The sequence below is a fragment of the Lethenteron reissneri genome, chromosome 12, assembly GCF_015708825.2.
Source record: "Lethenteron reissneri isolate LAM-NWPU_2019-01 chromosome 12, ASM1570882v1, whole genome shotgun sequence".
Taxonomy (NCBI): domain Eukaryota; kingdom Metazoa; phylum Chordata; class Hyperoartia; order Petromyzontiformes; family Petromyzontidae; genus Lethenteron; species Lethenteron reissneri.
In genome coordinates this window covers 12,672,138-12,692,136 of record NC_083790.1, presented here as the reverse complement: position 1 = coordinate 12,692,136, position 19,999 = coordinate 12,672,138, and the positions used below count along the sequence as shown (strand labels likewise).

The 19,999-nt window shown below is 46.7% G+C and overlaps 1 protein-coding gene across 9 annotated transcripts in view; it reads left to right on the top strand.

Annotated features, from left to right (window-relative positions):
- The window catches only part of LOC133341919 (ras GTPase-activating protein nGAP-like), a 625,061-nt gene that overhangs the window by 544,522 nt on the left and 60,540 nt on the right, over positions 1–19,999 (top strand). For all 9 annotated transcript variants that reach the window (XM_061550751.1, XM_061550750.1, XM_061550752.1 and 6 more), the window contains 2 exons: positions 6,629–6,727; positions 11,652–12,209. In XM_061550751.1, coding sequence (XP_061406735.1) covers positions 6,629–6,727; positions 11,652–12,209 — 657 coding nt within the window. The remainder of the gene's footprint in view (positions 1–6,628; positions 6,728–11,651; positions 12,210–19,999) is intronic.

Sequence of the window (19,999 nt, the reverse complement as noted above, 5' to 3'; positions counted from 1 at the left end):
AGGCAGTACCAACGATGACTTCAGCCTGATGCAATCATTTTTAGGTAAATATTTACCGCCTCCTCGTCCTTAGAGAACCAACCACTTGAGCTTCTGCAATAATTTGCCACTGGGGCTCCTTAAAACCATAACCATCCCCCCCATCCTCCTGTGGAGAATAAACATCCTAAAGTAGACAATAAATATAATTGTCACAAGCTGGTTATTGTTGTTGTGGAGCACGGATAACAAGCGCGGGACCTGTTCATGAGACAAAACAATGTCGATCAATCCTGTAAATCGCTAACAGCTCTGCTCTGTGACCCCGATAAATATATATTATTCCGCTTGTTTACCCAGCGAAGCCTTGCCGACTCTGAATGCTCCCTGCCATGAGGGTCCTGCCCAAGTTTTTGCAGTTTGGGGTGCGATTTTGGCACTGTGTGTAATCCCAATTAAGACATGTGCACGTCTTTTGTTTCAGCATTGGGATGTTTAGCTGATCCGGTTATATTTTTACGTATTTTTAGCTCTGGGAGGAAACTGCTGAACCCGGAGGAACTCCATGCAGAGGAGGGGAAAAACATACAAACTCCATGCAGAAAGGCACCCGAGTCAGGAGTAGACCCCAGATGCTTCTTGCTGTGAAGGCAAGAAGCATCTCACCTCGCCACCCTGCTGCCACCATGTAAATGAGCGTGATGGAAGGGCCGATGTTGCTGCTGTGTAGTCCCAATTGAGTAATTTTGCAGGTCACTTTCAGCATCAGGATGCTTGCCCAACACCTGTTACATTGTGTGTTTTTTTGCAGCTATAGAAGTAAACCGGAAAACCCGGAGGAACCCCATACAGAGTAGGAGAAGAATATACAAACTCCACGCAGAGTCGGGCGTCGAACTCAAACTCGTTTTGCTCCGGCACAAGTGTGAACCACCGTGCCACCCTGCCACTGTGAAATGACTCGCAAAGGAGCAGGGGCCAGGCTGCGTTACCGTGCTCCCTTCTCGTGCTGAGAGGTCACATTGACTGTTATCATGCGTGTATCTACTCTGTCTAAGCTCTTCTATAAGCCGTCCTGGCAACGTGTATTTACTCTTAGCTATGCTATGAGCCAATGTAAGGTTATTATTCTGTTTGTAAACATGCTCAACACACTTGGTGTGCCCAGCTGTTGCGACGCTGTCTGGCCGGACTCCCCTGGTGGATCCCATGTCATGCTTCATTTTCCACGGCTCGCAACTGTTGACTTAATTACGTTATGTTTCACAGCGTAGTACTTTAGCTTTGGATAACTACGGATGAGAAAAACAGATGCCATTCAAATGGTAGAACATTTTATGAAATGGTAAATGTTTAATGTGAAGGGTCGATACATAATTATGTGTGGGGTGACACAATGAGAGGTGCTTTGCATGAGAAGTGGGAGTAATTTACGAATATTCACCCGTTATGGCAGAAGGGATGCTGCCATAGTGTGGATGGTCAGCGCGCTGCACTTGCAATCCAGAGGTCCCCGGTTCGATCTCCCGGTGAGGGAGATGAATTTATGGGCAAGCTTCGTAAACTCCCAAATCAGTCGATCGGCAGGTGTGGGCAACTCCCCCCTCCGAGATATTCGGCCAGTGTGGAAGAGTAGGCCAATTACTCTCCAGGGGGCCTCTCTTGGAGCTCCCTCCTGTGGAGGCCTTTCCATCAATGGCGTGTGCAGGCAATTGCAGGGCTTTGCTTTTATCTCTAATTTAAGATTTACGGTAGGAGTATACAATATTGCAAAAGGTTCGGGGAAAAATTGTCTGTTGTCAAAGTTTCCTCTCTAACTCCTCTGCAGCCACTCGGTTACTATTGTTGACCGTCAACTATCATCCCTTCTCTCGACATGTTCTTCCCAAGCCCGTTTATGTTTGTTAACAATTTTAATTCTTATTTATTTTACCACATAAGGCCCACTGAGCTATGTCCCTCTTTCTTTAGACGCAACCTGACCACAAATGATCGCCCAACGAAGTGGCTTTATCACGTGGAAATGTATAGCAGCCAATTTTTCTAAACGCACGTTGATTCTGAATGTGGAGGGAAAAACCAGAGGATCTGTAGAAAAATCCACGGGGAGAGAGACATGCAAACTCCAAATATGCAGGCGTCAGGGTTGGGATCGAACCCACAACCTCCTGTGTACCAGGCGAGGTAGTTGACATCTCGCCACCGTGTGCCACTAACCTCCGTGCATTCGCTATTCCACGTGTTCCTGCGTCTGTCTCTCAGTGTTATTCCGTGCACGCATCTCTCCATGCTCCGTTTTGCACTTTTCAGTTTTTGTTCAAATTTGTGACTTTCTGGACCATAAGTCATAGCAGATAGAATTAACTGATTAAAACAAAACAAAAAACCCATCTCTTTAGGTTTGGTGGTTTGTTACTCTTTATTATCCAGTTCATCTTTCCAGAAGCACTCCAGTGTGAGGGGAAAAGCAATTGGCATGATAAGTGGTTTTCCGTGCAGTAGAGTGATATGTCATTTGGCGAGTCACTCTCAATGCTCACTTATGTTGTGACATTTAGTGCTCTATAGACTGAAATTACAATGAATAATCAGGGCTGTGTTTTATAGGGGGGAAAGTATTTAATGCCAAAAGTAGGACGCATCAGCTCGAATTTGCTATATGATTGATTATCACAGGCTTGAGGACCTGTGAGATGCACTGTTCACAGTGCATCTCGCGTCATCAAAAGCCATTGCGTGACATCTTCCTGTTGTGCGTTTCATCTTTTTATTATTTTTAAGAAGTAGAGATGAAGCGGATGCAAGTGTAATATTAGAAGGCATATTTGGAGCTTTTTAGATGAACCCTCTAGGTAATCGTCGTCAGCACCACCGTTTGCATCGTTGTCATCGTCGTCGTGATCACTGTTTAATCTGATATGTCCATGTACATTTGCGTGTCTCAAAGCAAAATGGAGTGAAAATCCCTCTGGATATTACAAAGACAGAATGACATTTCCAAGAATTAATGAGTAACATTTTGACGTCTCAATCGTCAGTCACGGACGTGGTGTCAGTGGTTCCCTCTTAGTTTCTATCACAGCAGGAAACGTATCTTGTAGTTCGAGGGTATATGCAGTGAACGGTATGAATAATAACGTCAACTTGTAACATGTGCAGTATCCGCTCACTCTGGACGAGAGAGTCCACCATCTGCAGTGCATTTGTACTGTCAGCAAGCACCTCCACGATGGAAAGTTATTTGCGGAGGGAGTTTTTTGTACACCGCATGAAATGTGTGATGGATTGTATTATTAGACCACCCGTTGAATGGGGGCGCATTGAGAAGATATCGTTTAAAGGTAACTCGTGCGTTCGCTCGGAGCGTTGGAGCGGTTGTAACTGGCGAAGGGTTTTTGCACAACGGGAATGGGGGGAGGACGGCTAGTGGTATGGTGGTGGCCACCTCCGCGTGCCTTTGCGATGAGTCCAGGGATCCGGGAACAATGCCCCGCTCTCTCACACGCGTGATTACACACGGTGATGTAAGCGCGTGCGTCACCCTGCCTACGGGGCCCGCCAAGGCCTCCAGCCCGGCCGCTTCCCCGAACATTACGCAACAGTGCAGAATTAACGGTGGCTTTGATTACTCGGGGAAAACCATTGTAAGCTTTCTTTTGGTCCATAGCCAGTGTTACAGATAAAATTCACGCAAATTTCCTAGAGTTTATCAATGTTATTGAGTAAATAAGTAAATAAATTAATGCAAGGTTTATTTGACAGCAGATCCATTGTATTACTGTTTATTTGCTAACATTAAAATGTGTTGAAAAACTTGCATATGAACACATACACTTGCAAGCTTGCACTGCTCAGGCATATTATTATGATTACCCTACAAAAGTAAATGGAATGGGTTTTGTCATCTTGAGCAATGTTACATTGCATTGCAGCATTCGTGCCAAATTATTTATAACAATGAAAGTGCCTGAAATGTGCAATAGTGAAGTCAATTTCTAGTGGTTTGTATAGTCCAATTAAAAGTGTGTTGTTGTTGTTGTTGTTTGGGAACTGGAAAGAGAGGAAGACCTAACGGAGAATTGTTTGATGTCGACATAAGAGATTGGTGCCAGAAAGATGCGGCACGACTTGAGCATATTGGCACAACACGAAGGAAAGTGGAGACAAATGAGCAAATGTGCAGGGCACACCTAGGGGCTATCTGCCCATAGATCGTGATGATGATGATGTATAGTTCAGTTGTACGCACTGTGTTACTGTGTCCAAAGCATGCCTCTCCTTATGCCGTCTAAATCATAACCTTTGGCGGTGAGCGTCAATGGAATACCGACATTTACCTCTGGAATTGACTTCTGTGTGCAACAGCGATGCACGTGTTCCTCTTTAGTTCCACAGATAATGGTTTGTGCTCATGCTTCTTTACCGTGTTTTTTGTCACACGAGGAGTTTACTCTTACTCAGACGGTTACATTTTGTACAACTGGGTGATGCGTGTGATATCGCTGCTTCACAGAAACTGTACCAGCAAAGAATGTGTTTGGGCAGAGATAAATTCATGACCGTGTTTTTGATGATGATGATCTTGCAAATTCACATCTCACTCATGATATTCTGCTGGAGATTGAACTTTCGCATAGTGTATTTCAACTTTTTTGGTCTTTTTCCCAATTAAGTTTTTGCTATTAGCTTAATGTCATAGACTAAGAATCCATTTGGAATTCTCATAGAACTGTTTGACCCTGTGGATTTGCAAAATATGTTTCTCGGGACTTGCACAGTGGGGGGGGGGGGGGGGGCACATTCTCCCACGCACTCTGCTAATATTTCCAAATTTTTCACAATTATAATTTTTGCCAATTACCGTGGGCGTCGAGGAGGAGCCGTACCCGGCTTGCCAGGAGACGGCAGTACAACAAAAATGCAGACTCCACCTGTTCCGTCTGCATGGGATAGAGCGTTGCCCCCTTGCATGCATGGGTTTTCTCTGGGAGGTTGCAGTTTCCTCCCACATGTAAACACGTTAATTTGCCAAGAACACTTTAATATAATCTTTGGTTCTTTCGGTAAATTCACGTAGGTCACATAGGTGACTTTACCGAAAGAACCAAAGAGTATGGATTCCTGCAGTCACGAAAGCTTCAAATCAAGATTGAACACTTTAATATATGGAGGACCGCAGGGTTTGGGCAATCTTTGGCACCAACTAATCACGTGTCTGCCTCCCTGCTTGTCTGTGGTTCTGCCTCGTGCCTCTGCATCGTTCTCTGTCTACGAGAGAAAGCGAATACTATGCAGCGCGTTACAAGTTGAAATTATTTGTATTATTATTTTTGTCTCTGAGCCAAAAGGCCAACTCGGTACAGCATATTTGCATGGAGTGGTTCCCATGTGATAAATGAGGAAAAGGCAGCATATGCAATATTCAGCAAGCCAAACTCATTGTTAATGATCCTGAGTGAAAAGAGACTTTATAATGTACGCAAGTTGTGGCATACCACTCCAAGCCACTGACCTCAAGAGACGCGGAACTGAGGCAAGGCAGCCAGTGACACCTTCCAGAAATGCAAAATATGCACACATTGAGTGGGTCACCTTTAATCTTAAAGATTATGAATGCATTCTATAATTAATTTAGGATGCCCAGAGCTTTTGACAGGACATCCGACCAATTATTGGCGATAATAACCCTACCTACCCCACACTCTGCTTTCACTCAGGCATACAATGATCCTGCTGAGTTTACTCAGAACTAATTTTTGTCAATTGAAAATGTGTTTACTTGCAAATCTTCAAAAGCACAGGGGTGTCTGTATTTAATGCCGTTATTATGGGGTGGATTAGATAGATAATGGACATTTTGGCGAGCTTTAGCAACCTTGATGTAAATTTGTAGTGAAGGTTCATACATGCGTACTAACACGCGAGCAGACGCCCACGCGAATGTGCCTGTGCGCACAACCCCAAGTGGGCCTCCCATGAGGCTTCAGCCACTGGTGCTCGCGCACGCACACACACAGACCCACTCACACACACGCACACACACACAGACCCACACAGAACCACACACCCACACAGACCCCATCTACATACACGCACACACGCAGCCCCCAAACAAAGATCCCCCGTATAGCCTTTACAGACTATAGAAGCAAGTGCTCATAGCGAGCACCTATGAAGGCCGGCACGACACACAAGGCAGGGGGTGGCCGGCACCATGCCCGGCCGATTTTGTCTCCCCAATGGTCATGTTTAACACACTCTTCCAGGTACTTATTTGAGGATGAGTCAACCTAGAGGAGGACCAGGACTGGTTCAGATAATCATCACTGATGTTGGCTGCGAGCGGGAATCGAACTCTGGTCGCCGGGTTCGTGGCGCAGCGTGCTAACCGCTACACTACCGCTTCCCACACCCACACAGACCGCCATGTGCATGCACACACTCTTAACCCCCATCTACACACGCACATGCAGACCCCTACTCACACACAATATTTGTGTGCACACTCACAAACACACATAAACCAACACAATTCATGCGCACACAGACACACACACAAGCACGCCTGCACGCAAAACCATCCACATTGGGCGAGCGCATCACCAGACCTCTTGCTTCTTGCCCTCCCCCCCCCAACTTCCGCGCGCAGGTGATCACGTCGAGCGGCAGCAAGTGCTTCTCTTGTCGCTCGGCCGCCGAGCAAGACAAATGGATGGAGAACCTGCGGAGGATCGTGCAACCCAACAAGGTAACCCCCCGCGCGCATCCCGGGGCTCGGAGCACCGTCCTCTGGCGGTGTCGCCATGGCCACACGCCGCGCGCTCTCGTCGCCATGGCCACACCGCCACATGGCCACACGGCGCGCGCTCTCGTCGCTGCCATTACCGCCCTCTGCCACGTCCACCCGAAGGCGATTTTATCAGCGCAGTTATTGATAACCCATTAGAAATGTGAATATACGCATCTGCCACACGTGCTGCTTCTACAACCTTGTTTGCTTGTGAATGAACGCGTCCGTCATAAACGTCTTGCTTTTAAAAGGATGTTTTGTTTGTTGTCAGTTTTCAGGCAGTTTTGTTTACGAATGCGTTGAGGTGCTTTGTTGTCTGTGTCTGCGTGGTATCGCCATATGATTTTGTTCAAATTTGCTAGAGAATTCTGTGCCAGTGTAAATAGTTTTATGTTCTTGTCATATTTGTGTGCATTGCACACAGGTGTAGTAATGCCTTGTGGTGCAGCGTGGACAACACTGGAGTACAGTTATACCTCAATATGCGTATATTCTATCAACAACTTGGGAATTGTTTTAACCTTTATTAAGCACCGAAAGCTAAAATTTTAGTAAAATAGTAAATAAATGCATTGAAATTAATAAATTATGCGTGCGCCAATCTACTTTCGTCAGTTTTCGATTTTAATACTGTGCAGCATAAAATATAATATGATTTTCAATATGAATTGTCTTTGTTTATAATATTATTAGTGGGCCCTGATCGGAGGTTAAGAGTGGGGTGTAATTGAGTGTCATTGGTGTAGGTTCGATAGTTAATTCCGTGACTATCGATGACATGACCAATTGGGAAGACGTAGACGAAAAACAGTAAAGGACCCAGGACCAATCCCTGAGGGGCACCTGCGGTGGACGTGACGACTGGCGTCGAGGACCTGCCGACCTTGACATGGAACCTTCTGTTAGTGAGATGAGATGTGAGCCGTTGTAGAGCTGTGCCGCTGATGGTGAAATCAGATTCTGGATGTGTTCAGTCCTACGGTTTAAAGTATCAGGAGGTGGCAGATGCGTTGAGGCCTACTAGAGCGACGGTGGCGCCGAAGTCCTGAGAGGCTATGGTGTCGTCGGTGATCGTGACGAGTGCAGTCTCAGTCGAGTGAGCTGGGCGGTGGGTAGACTGAAGGGGGGCAGAAATTGGTGGATGAAGTGATGCGATCTTCCCTTCTGACAAGGGCGAGGCGCTCCTGGAGTTTTGAGATCGTTGATAAGTTAGTTGATCATAGGGCGGTAGATTGCAAGGTCCTCGGGGTTGAAGCCATGTTTCTTTAGTCGAGGAGTCACTTGGCCTAATTGTAAAAAGGCTTGAGAAAAATGAGAAAATCATCATTGAGAGTTTAATAGTGCAATGTTTGAAGCCGCTGGCTGGTAGGAGATCCAGGGTAGGGTTTTTATTATTATACAGTTTTGGACTTTAGAATGAGAACCTCTTGACGTGCGACAGATGAGAGGAAGGAAAGTCCAGAGTGGAGGGGGGGGGGGCGAAAGAAGGAATAGCTGGGGGTTGATCGCAACCGGCCGAAAGAGGTTTAATAATGGTGGAGGCCATGCTGGTAATTGTCTCTTAAAATTTGAAATTTAAGAGCAAGTGAAGAGTCGGCTTGGTGACCGTGCCAAATTGTCTAGTGGTTGTGATGAGCAAGGTGAGTGCGGCCATAAATCCCAAACCATCGACCACATTGTAAACACCTACTGCTGTCTTTGCTCCCTTAAAGGAGGAATGGACAAACATTTGAGTGGACGACACATCTAAAAATACATCTTTAATCTGCTGTTATTAATCCATACGAACGAAGGAGAGGAAAGCCATTAAGTGTGGACCGGAGGTCGATGCGGGTGGTTAACTGCAGAGATGATCTGTTGGTTTATGTATTAGGCTCTTGAGGCCATGATGAGCTTGTTGATGGCTTTACAGCAGAACGTTAAGTGATGCCGTCAGTTTCAAGTCTGGATCACAAGCACATGGTTCTTCTGCGCTTTGATGCAACAGCTGATCCTGAGAGCCGCCGGTTGTCACAAGAGGGGAGCCGGCTGGTGGCACGTTTAAGGGGTTGCTGACACGTCGATGACATGTCTGAGGTCGAGGTCAAGTTGATTGGTGCAGATTGTGGCGTCAGATGATGGTGAGGCAAAGGAGGAGGTGGAGGTTAGCGGCTTCTTAAATGTGCTGTAGTTTAAGTGGACAAAGGCCTGAGAGTGATGGGTGATTTTCTGGGGTGGCTAGTTGATAGATGATGCCTGGACAACCTCGGGGGTGATGATTTTCATGAAAAGACTGTGAATGTTCTGAGTGATTTGGGTTGATATTTAATATTGGGCTCAACGATGAGGTGAAATGTTGATACCAATGGCCATGCTGTCGCGAAGGAAAAGATGTCACTAAGGCGATGGTCAAACTAGGCTTCCGAGGAGCCAGGGCAATGAAAATCACCGGCGATGATGAAGCTGGAATCGCTGCAGAGGAGAGGAGGTCTGGAAGGTCGCAAAGCTCTGTCAGAAAGATTTATGTTACCGTCTGGTGGGACCTCTGCAACTCAAGTGTTCCATATCAAAAGAGAATACTCCTGTCATTTAAGCGTGAACTTAAGTGTACAGGGGCATGTAGGATAATAATGATATGTGAAACACAGTGTGGGTTTGCAATTTTTATTTGATGGGTTTTTTTTATTTGTAAATATTGAAATTGGCAAAAAATATAAAGAAATTCATATTTTTTTTGGCAAAAATGTGTTACACTAAAGACTCCTGCAAATCCAAATTAATTGGGACTTGACTGCTTGTGGATTTGAGCATTTTAAGAGGATTAGTAATTGTATGAGAAATCCACGAATTACTCGTGTTTATTGTCCACGAATTGCTTTGGCGGCAGAGTGGCGCAGTGCAGCGGTAACACTCGCGGCTCGCAGCAAGAAGGGCTTCTCATCGATTCCCGACTCGGGCGCCTCTCTGTGTCGAGTTTGTATGTTCTCCCCCCTCTTCGCTTTCTTCCCAGAGCTAAAAATACACACACACAATGTAACTGGTATTGCTAAAAAAAAATTACCTGCAAATCACTCATTTGGGATTAAACACAGAGTAGCTACATTGCCCTACCGCCCCTTCCCCACTGCAATAACTTGGCAGGACCCTCCCGCAAAAGAGTCTTGAGACCCGGCGAGGCTTTGTGATCTCTCTTGGCTTCATCACGCGCGCTTTGGGTAACCTTGTTCTAGTCTCCACACCCCACGTAGGCCACGCAAAAGGACAACGATGCCTCACTGAGCCAAGTAGACGGTGGGGGGGAGGGGTGGAGGCTACTGTTAGTGAGCGCCCGGTAGGGCCAGCTGAGGAATGAGTAGGTGGTGTGACTTGGATGACACCCCGTTAGCGCTGTCTCCCCAAGTGCCGGTGTTTGTGACTCGGCCATGCACTCGTTTTATGCTCGGTTAAACGAGGGAGCTCCACGTCAGGCTTGGAGCGTGAGCAGAAGTTGAACCCAGGCCGTCAGGATCACAGCGCAGTGTCCTGACTACCGCGCCACTGCTCCTCCTCCCCTCCGCTACAAAAGCTTGCGCCTGCCTACGTAATTCTAGAACAGAAATTGACACATATCTGAAAAAATATGTAATATGCCTTTCTGAATGTCGTTCTTCTGTGGGAGTAGCTCACCTCAAGCCAATGCCTATTCCCATTCTGCCCCCATAGCCTCTCAATTCCCACCACCCCTCTCCTCATTATCCTCCTGCTACCTCTTCACTCCACCTCCCCTTTCACATCCTCTCCCCCCCCATGACCTTTCTCATTCTCTTCAACGTCCACAGACATTGTCCTAGTTTCTCAATTCATGAGCATCTCTTTCGGTGTAAATACTTGCCAAAACACATGAGGTGGCAAATACTGAACTCACATTCACAGCCACAGCACACACCTGTGCTGCAGTATATATGTATGGCAAATGACCAATGACCCCAATTCATGAATTCTCACACCACGGAACCTTAGCTATTTTTCCAGCGGAGTCGTGGAATGAGATTCGGCCTCTGTTAAAATAGGATCGCACAGAATGGGAAATGATGCATGTGCCCGTAGCCCCCCTTAAGAGAAAGAAAATTAACCGCGTAAATTATGCAGAGGTAATCAGTGCTGCAGGTTGCAACCCTAACGAGTAAACTCTAAATCTCATCTTAGCGGTCACTGTGTGAGTCACCGTGCATGTGCGTTGAAGGAGGCTGTGGTTTTGAAAACGGATCCTGCCACCAACCGTATAACGGCAGCCACATCGCCTGACGTTGTCGTGGGCTGGTTTGATTGAGAGCGCAATTTGGCCGCGCTGCTCCAATCCAGATGAATCATTGTAATCTGTGAGGGGCGCAACAATCTCGACTCTGCTGGATTGGCTCTAGTGTGCGGAGAGAGCGGCTCTATTGAGACTCACAGGAGGGGGGGGGACCATTGTGGCTGAGGTCAAGAAGAAGTTGGAATACAGCCGAGAATGGCATTTCTGTTCGAGAGATTAAGTGTGGAATTATTATTGACTGGATGGTAAGTTTGTTATTCATTCAGTTTTGGGTATTTCTTTTTTCCATCTGTGCTTTTTGGTGTTGGGGGGGTTGACTGAACATGATTGTATTTCAACATTTGCCCCGATAAAATATTTTCAGCGTGATAAACAGTGATGGTATTTAAATACCACGTCAGTGCTTGTGCATGCGCAGAGTAATTGTATTTTAATGACAATAGGCACAGTGCTTGTGCTTCCTTGTATTGTAATATGGAATATGTCGGTGTGCACACGGACAGAAAACTCGCGTTCGTAAATGCCTTTCGTTGCCTGTTCATCACCTGTCAAGGGAACTCAGACACTTCCACGCTCATTTACATTTGCGTCGATTTTCGTTCCCTCAAGGACAACATCCAGAGAGTGGAGAATGACCTGAAGGTGTGGATCATCGAGGCTAAGGAGCTCCCGGCCAAGAAGAAGTACTTCTGTGAGATCTGCCTGGACGACACGCTCTACGCTCGGACCGCCAGCAAGGCCAAGGTGGACAACCTCTTCTGGGGAGAACATTTCGAGTTCAGCAACCTGCCGGCGTTCAAGCACATCATGGTGCACCTGTACAAGGATACGGACAAGAAGAAAAAGAAAGAGAAGAGCAGCTACGTGGGGCTAGTCAACATCTCGGTGGAGGGCGGCACGAGCGGGCGGCAGTTCGTGGAGAAGTGGTACCCTCTGAGCACGCCCAACCCGGGCAAGGGCAAGGGCGCGGTGCCCACAGTGCGCATCAAGTGGCGGCACCAGCAGCTCAGCATCCTGCCCATGGAGCGCTACAAGGAGTTCGCCGAGTTCCTGAGCGCCAGCTGCCTGCCGCTTTGCCTGCTGCTCGAGCCGGCGCTCGGCGTCAAGAGCAAGGAGGAGCTAGCGCGGGCGCTCGTGCGCTTCCTGCACACCACCGGCAGGGTCAAGGTGAGGGGGGTTACCTGGCGACCTACAGCCGGGCGCCGTCGCTGCGAGGACGGAGCGAGTGTTTTAAAAAGGTGGCCCGTGGATTCTCTCCACCACTTGTGTGGTTATCTTCATGAGTGCCACGGTGGTGAGATGTTAACTACCTTGCCTGATATGCAGGAGGTCGTGGGTTCGATCCAGACCCTGACTGATGTATATTTTGAGTTTGCGTGTCTCTCTCCCTGTGGTTGCCTGTATTTTTCTCCGGGTCTTCTGGTTTTTCCCTCCACATTTAGAATCACCGTGTGCGTTTAGAGAATTTGGATGCTGTACATTTCCACATGATGAAGCCACTTCGTTGAGCTATCATTTTTGGCTAGGTCGCTTCTAAAAAAGCATTTTATAGCTCAGTGGGCCTTAGCTGGTAAAATAAAAAATAATAAAGTTTGACGGTCTCCAAGTGGAAGCAACCCGGCATGCATAGCATCCTTTCCACTTACAGGACAGGAATAAAACGTGCCCTTCATTGTTGTAAACAACCACTCTCCAGCTAATTTCAAATTCTGTTGTAATCCAGTGCTTCAGGCTTTGGATTTTCTTCAGAGCAGGGAGGGAGGGTATAGAGGTGGTAATATGCTTTAAGTGCTTTCCCGCTGGAAATTAATCCAAACAATGTAGATGTTTCTGCGAAGTAAACTATTTTGAGTGAACCCTTGAGTAGCTGTAATTCTGTAGCGGAGTGAGTGGAGTGCTAAGTAAATCTCGTTTTAAACGCAAAGGTTACAGGTTTGACTGTTGCCTGGGAAGTAAATTGACTCATTCCCTAGACTGATCCATGCAACCAGAGATAACTCTGCACTATCAGGGCCACAGAGCTCTTACCGTAATGCTTGAATAATCTGTTCTACATGACAGCCCGCTCTTCCTAGGAGTACCGTGCATTAAACTTATTTTAGCCTTTTGTTCGCAATATTGGTGATTTATAGGCAAACATCCAGGTACTCACTGAAGTTCTTAATGTATTTTTATACCCGTGAATTATTCAGCAGGGGTTGATGAATACAGTGTTCTAAATCAGTGCAGGAGAGCGGTGGCGCAGTGGATTCGTACACCGGGCTGTAACGAGCACGGCTAACATCAGTGGCAAGTGGTATCTGGTCCGGTCTTAGCTGCCCTCCCTTCACCAACCCGCACTTAACCAGTGCGGTGAAGTTTGGTCTAAAAACCCCCATGACCGACACACAATGGGAAGGCTCTCTCTCAGCGGTCGATTGACAGAAGAACTGTCAATGATTATAATTGTTATACAGTACACCTTACATTGCTGATGTGTATTTCATAATAATAATTACATAATTATTCTTTGTTTTTTATATAATGTAATATATGCAGACATCTCATTGCACGTCTAAAGTACGTATGTGTGTGTGTGAGTGAACTGGCGGGATGTTGGGGGTTGCGGTGGTGTTGCGTAGCCACCTTCTGCCGCTACTGGTAAGGCACATGGTGAATCAATCACTGGCTGCAACAACACCAAAACCCATTTTGCATCTGTGGGTGGTAAAATTGGTACCAGTCAAAAATGCGCCTTCCTCATGTGGATAGACTGGGCCCTGCCATGTGAATGTAGAATTTCCTCCCACTGGCTCAGGGCCACCAATGGATGTGGCCTCAGCCCACTGCTCGTTTGAAGTTTGAGACATTTTCGAATGTTGTGTGTTTTTTCTTGCACAAATGCTTGCACTATTTCCCAGCTACCCCTTTGTAAGAGTTGCACGTTTTCTATATTTGGCTCCTGCTTGGTTAAAAAAACATTTACTTAGTTGAAATAAGCGCTGCCAAAAGTAAACGTGCTGGGGATATCGCACCTAACATACTGCTAAGTGCAGACTATTTGGTTCCCAAATGTGGCTTTTAGGAATGAAATATCTAGCTTAACCATGCAGGTTGCCCCAGGCTATGGTCATGTCCCTAATGGTCCGAGTGCACAAGAGCAATAAACCAGAGCAGGATACGCGCATTTGTGGAAAGCAATCACAGGAACAGATTTTGCCGTGTGCCTCATTCTCACTCGCATTTCAAACATTAACTGCAATGAGTAAAAAATAGCTGATAGTTTGGCAGTAACTGTTCCTTTGAGAAGAAAATGCAGAGAATCCAGTGACTTTTACTGTAATTGAAAACAGGACGTTGAGATTTACACATTGCACAGATCATATTTGAAAGTCACAAATACAAGTCTAAAGGCCTCATTTCCGTTGCAACTTTGTTCGTCATTTGGTCACTCTTTGGTGTAATTAGGCGATTCTTTTTTTACAGCATCGTCTCAATTCCACGTTTCGCAAGTCACGAGGGAGCCAATTTGTAATTACTTCAATGTGTAACGTGCATAGTACTCGCTCACTATTGAAGAGTGAACGACGCGCGAGGAAACAGGCTTTGGGCCATCGCCAACAATTGCCCAAGCCCTTTTGTATCAATTATATAGTCGATGTTTTCAGCCAATTAATGAGCGCTTACATGTGAGAGTAAAGCAGAGCACCCGGAGAAAACCCACGTGTGGGACGGGGTAAATCTATTCCATAAAGACGGGACAGGTGGAGTCCACAGTATCGCCATACTGCCTTCTCTTGGCAAGACGGGGTACGTTCGGACTCCTCCTCGACACCTACACGCAGAAAGTTTCACGACATTTGTGTGACCCATCAACCATTGCCTTGATACAGTGTTGGGTTGCAGGCATGCGCCACGTCCAAAAGAGCCCATTCCGCTGCAGCCGGGGAATTGCCCAAAGTGAGCAGGGTTAGGGGCAGAGTTAGAGGAGGGTCAGCAGTTTAGGGTAGGCTTAGTTGCAGGTTCAGGATTTGCCTAGAGATAGTGGAAAGTTTCTGGCGGAAACTTTCCTCCACCGTGCAGAATCGCATCAAGGACAATTTGAGGACGTGGCTTGTGCTGGGAGCACTTCAGCATCGTCACCTTCCTCATCATCATCACTGAGTTTAAGTAGCACAGTCATCTTTTTATCGAGCACTACAAATACACAATTCAGTGGAGGGCAGAGCAGCATACACACACATTCGTCTGTGTGTGTGTGTGTGTGTGGCACAGATGGGTGGGGAGCGGTAGTTAGTGTAGCGATTAGCGTGCCGCTCTATGAACCTGGAGACCCGAGTTCGATTTCCGCTCAGGGCCAGCACCAGTGACGATTATCTGAACCAGTCCTGGGCCTCCCCTAAGACGACTCAGCGTCATATGAGTCGACTTGGGGGAGTGGTGTGTAAACACCACCACTGGGGAGGCGAAGGTGGTGTGGCGTGGTGCTGGCCACCCACCCCCTCATGTAGTACCATGCCGGCCTTCATATGTGCTCGCTAACAGCACTTGTCCCAAAAGTCTGTTAAGGCTATATAGGGGATTTTTGTTTCTGACACATATGGAGCCTGATTGGTTGGCTCGGACCACCACCCAGCGGAGCGAGCATGCTACCGCCAGATGTTGATTGGCTGCGGGGGTTTTGTGCCGAATGGGAATAGGGCCCGAATCCTGTGCACGGATTTGGCACGGTCTTTGTTGCTATGAATGTACACCTATCGCTGAAATTGCTGCAAAAGCGAAAAATCACATTGCAGAATCAGAATATTCATTTTTCATTGGAGGAATCCGATGAGCTAATGTGTTCTTTTTTACAGATGTCCAGTAGGGATGTGCAAGAAGTCGGCAGTGTGTTAGGTACACGATATCCCAGCACGTTCACTTTTTCCGGTGCTTATTTCAACTCGGGAATGTATTTTTAACCAAGCAGGAGCCATATGAAGAAACGTGCATCCCGTACAAAGGGCAGCTGGGAAATAATCTTGAGTTCGCATCCTGGTAGCATTTGTGCAACAACAAAAAACACAACATTCAAAAATGGCTCAATGCTCAAACGAAGCAGTGGGCTGAGGCTACATCCATTCGTGGCCCTGAGTCAGTGGCAGGGACCAGTCTCTCCATGGGAAGGCTAATTTCTAAAATATATCGCTTGGAAGCATTTGTGCAACAAGAACAACAACAAATCCTAGACTACAAATGCTGCAATGCATGAGGCCGTGGGAGTCTCAAATTGCGGCTACGTAGTCGGGTGCCAGCACAGCGTTGCTCGATCATAGCCACAAACCCCTTTGAGCAAAGGTGAGGCCACCGCCTCTCCCACCCCTCCCCCCGCGTTCTTTACAAGCAGAACGTGCGGAACGGGCGAGAGCTGGCGACCGGCGCTGGCTTTGTAGCGGCTCTCCCTTGTTGTTTCTGCTGCTGTTTGGTTGCGTGTTAGGAACAGGTACATCAAGCGTCCATTGCACGTAGAGGGGTGTGCGCCACACACTCCTTTGTTGAGCACTGCGGAGGCCGTATGTGAAAGCCTTAAATGCGTGTAAAAAGCGGCATTCAGAAGCCCTGTAGGGAATAGGACTGAATGTAGAACTACGTGTACACCTGTGTAAGCAAGTGACAAACATCTTTCTCTGTAAAAGGCTTGTAACAGGCACGTGAATTATTTCCACTCTACTAATACAGTTAAAATCCTTTGTTGTGCATTATCTTTTTTTTTAAATACATTCCCTGCATCATTATCATTTTTAAAGCTCATTTGCAGCTGTTCTTTTTGAGGAGAGGGTTGGTATTTTGCAACAACCGCATCTGGAAACTCTCCTCTTGTGGATTATGATTGTATTCGTGATGGCCACGGCAGATATTCTACCCCCAAATGTAATTCGTGCCTCAGTTTATATATCTCCGCTCTTACCCCATCGGGTCCTCATCATCACTGAATTGCCATATCTTACGCTCTAGCATTCCCCTAGCAGTGAGCATACATATCCACGGTATATAACATGACAGTTTCGATGCATTGCACATATATAGCTTGCAAGCGGGGTATGCAAAATGCTCGCTATAATTTGGCTCTTTCCAGTATGTGCCAATAAATCATATATTAAATCCTGTTCCCACTGTATCTGCACTGCATCTTAACATGCATTTGCATATAGATTCTGTATAACTCCATATCTCTACGTATAATGCGTAAAATGTCCCTCCGTCACACTCCATATCTCGCACACGGTACGTCATATGAAAACAAACGCGAACGAAACGATTCGCTAGGAGAGAAACATTCCAGCAAAAATGATCGCCTTTTCCCAATTAACAACATTTTGCCCCAGACGTGTTTGTCAGTAAATGTCGAACGCAAACCAATGGGAGCCAAAATCTTCCAGAAGAGTGACTTGCTACGCTACATTGGTAGAATCGGCCGCAAGTTGTATTCCATATTGGTTTGTGTATAAACTAGTTCCGCATTACGTCAACGTAGTGAAGGTTTTTTTGGTTAGGTCACGTAAATATAAATGTGTCGTTAAACCCACCACCACTTGACACAGCCAATTAGTAAGGTTTGTCGGGTAAACTAAATGTGCCAATTAGTTACTAGTTCAGCACGCTGGTGTGTCGGAGAGTGAACCCACAACATTTACAATTTGAGTACGACGTTTTGACACATTTATATTTACGTGATCTAACCCAAAAACCTTTATTATGGATAATATTGGTCGCGAAAGCCAGCTAATACGTGTTAAACTTACATCAACGTCCCTTAAGCTACGCCAATTGTTTCGCCCTGGTGACGTCGCCCTGTAGGGCTTTGTGCCGCCATGATGACGTCGTCGCACTGAATGCCGAATCCTTATGCAATGTGCACACGAGCAAGGCCACTGTGAAGTTATATCCCACGCAGATGTATGGGCGATGCTGGTTATGTTGCATCGTAAAGAGTTCACAGCCCTTCATAAATCCACTGCTGTGGGAAGGCCTGACCACCACACGACGTGCCAATAGGCATTGCTTTACCACACTCCCAACGTCCCAGCCAGTGCAGGATGGTAAAGAAAAGGGCACAACCAGTTCAGATAGCACTGCCACTGATATTAACCTGTGGCCTGGATCCAATCTCGGGGGTCGCTGGGTTTCTAATGCAGTCATTAATCATTGCACAAGTCGCTCCCGATAAGACAAAAAACACTTAATTGATTGAAAGTGTAATATTTTTAACACCAACTTTACATTGACAAATCATTTCTTACTGCTCACGGTACAAGAATCCACGCTCATGCCACAAGCAAGGCACGTGGGAGTTGAGCAGTTGACATGCGCATGCCCAACTCTCGCGTTCACGTATACGGTGATTGCTAACGCCGTGTGAATGCATCGTTTAATCGTGATGCGAGCAGACGGTACAAGTGTGTTGTGGTGTTCCTGTCCTCTGCTCATGTCACCGGGATGGTGACGGCCCACTCGACAAACAACATTGGACCCACAGGGATAAACTCTTGGAGTTTGCAACAGATGGTACGGGGCGACATTGCGGCTCTGCTCCATTGGGCCTGTGCACTCGCACATGTAGCAGCTCTTCAGCATCATCATACGCACTAAAGAGACGTATCTGTCAACTTTGCTTTTGCTAGGGATTTCAAACTCACACACTCACAAGTTTGAAATCCCTAGAATATATGTTTGTACAGTCAATGAGTTCCTCCACTTAGAACACTTTGTTACCATGAATACTGTACGTGAAAACATGTTATAGATATAAAATATATAATAATACAGACTGTTTGGCCATGCCGTGTTGATCATGGGTTTGGCCATACTTCACCAGACTGGTTAGTGTGAGTCAGTGAAGGGTAAGCTGAGGACCGGTTCAGCTTTTGCTTGCAAGTGACGGCCTGTGGCTGGGAATCGAGCTCAGGTCGCCGGGTTCACAGCGCAGTGCACTCAACCACCGCACGATTCGTGTAGAAAACAACAAAGGAAACACGTTTCTGATTAATACAAAAATAACCCTTCAATGTAAACGAAATTTCAGGCTTCAAAGCAGCAGCAACAGCAGGAAAAAAGGAACACTTCGTACGATGTTTTCACGTGATGGAAACGCCAATGCTTCTGGAGTGTTATGTGTGCAGAGAGAAATGTGTGTTTGGAAAATCATATCTGAAGGGTAGAAGCAGGAGCACGTGAACGGGCGTGCGATGTCAGCAGCGGGGACTCGAAGGATCGATATTGTGTGTGTGTGTCGTGAATTCGAGCTGGGCAAAAATTGCAGCAGCTTTTGGCATCATCAGATAGTTGTTTAATAAAGCATCGGGAGAGTCGATAAAGTGAGAGCCGCTGAGATAAGTGGTAAATAAATTAAAGCATTCATTAGGGGTGTCTGTGCTTTGGAGGCGACAGGATTTTGATAAGAACAAGATGAAGAGGTTTAAAATAACAGAAAATGCGAGGAAGGAATATGAGCTCAGGGGTCAGAGATACCATCATGGTGATAGCCGCGGGTTTGTTTTGTCTATCAAAATGATGTTGGGAGTTGAGGAGATGTATGGTGGTGGTTGGGTGCTTACTGCTCATAATTAACGGCTCTTTATCAATCCACGGGCGGATGGAGGCCTCCCTACGCCATGCCGCTCATGACGGGGGGGAGGGGGGGTTGACCATACCTCACCGTGTTGGTCATTGCAGGTTGGTAGAGGGGAGGATGACCCAGCATCCGTAATCAGAACCCGGGTAGCCGGATTTGTAGTGCCGTGCGCGAATCACTAGCCCAGTGTGCTACCCCCGGTTGAGTGTTTCGACGGAGGAAATTACGATTCGGATGACAAAGCGTTGCTCCGTGCGCAAACGAGCATTTGGGTGATATTCATCTCCGCCGCTCGTCCCAATCAGCGGTTGAATCTCCACATTTCTCTGTTGCACGGCCAATGTTTTGATTGACTGCGATGTGACGA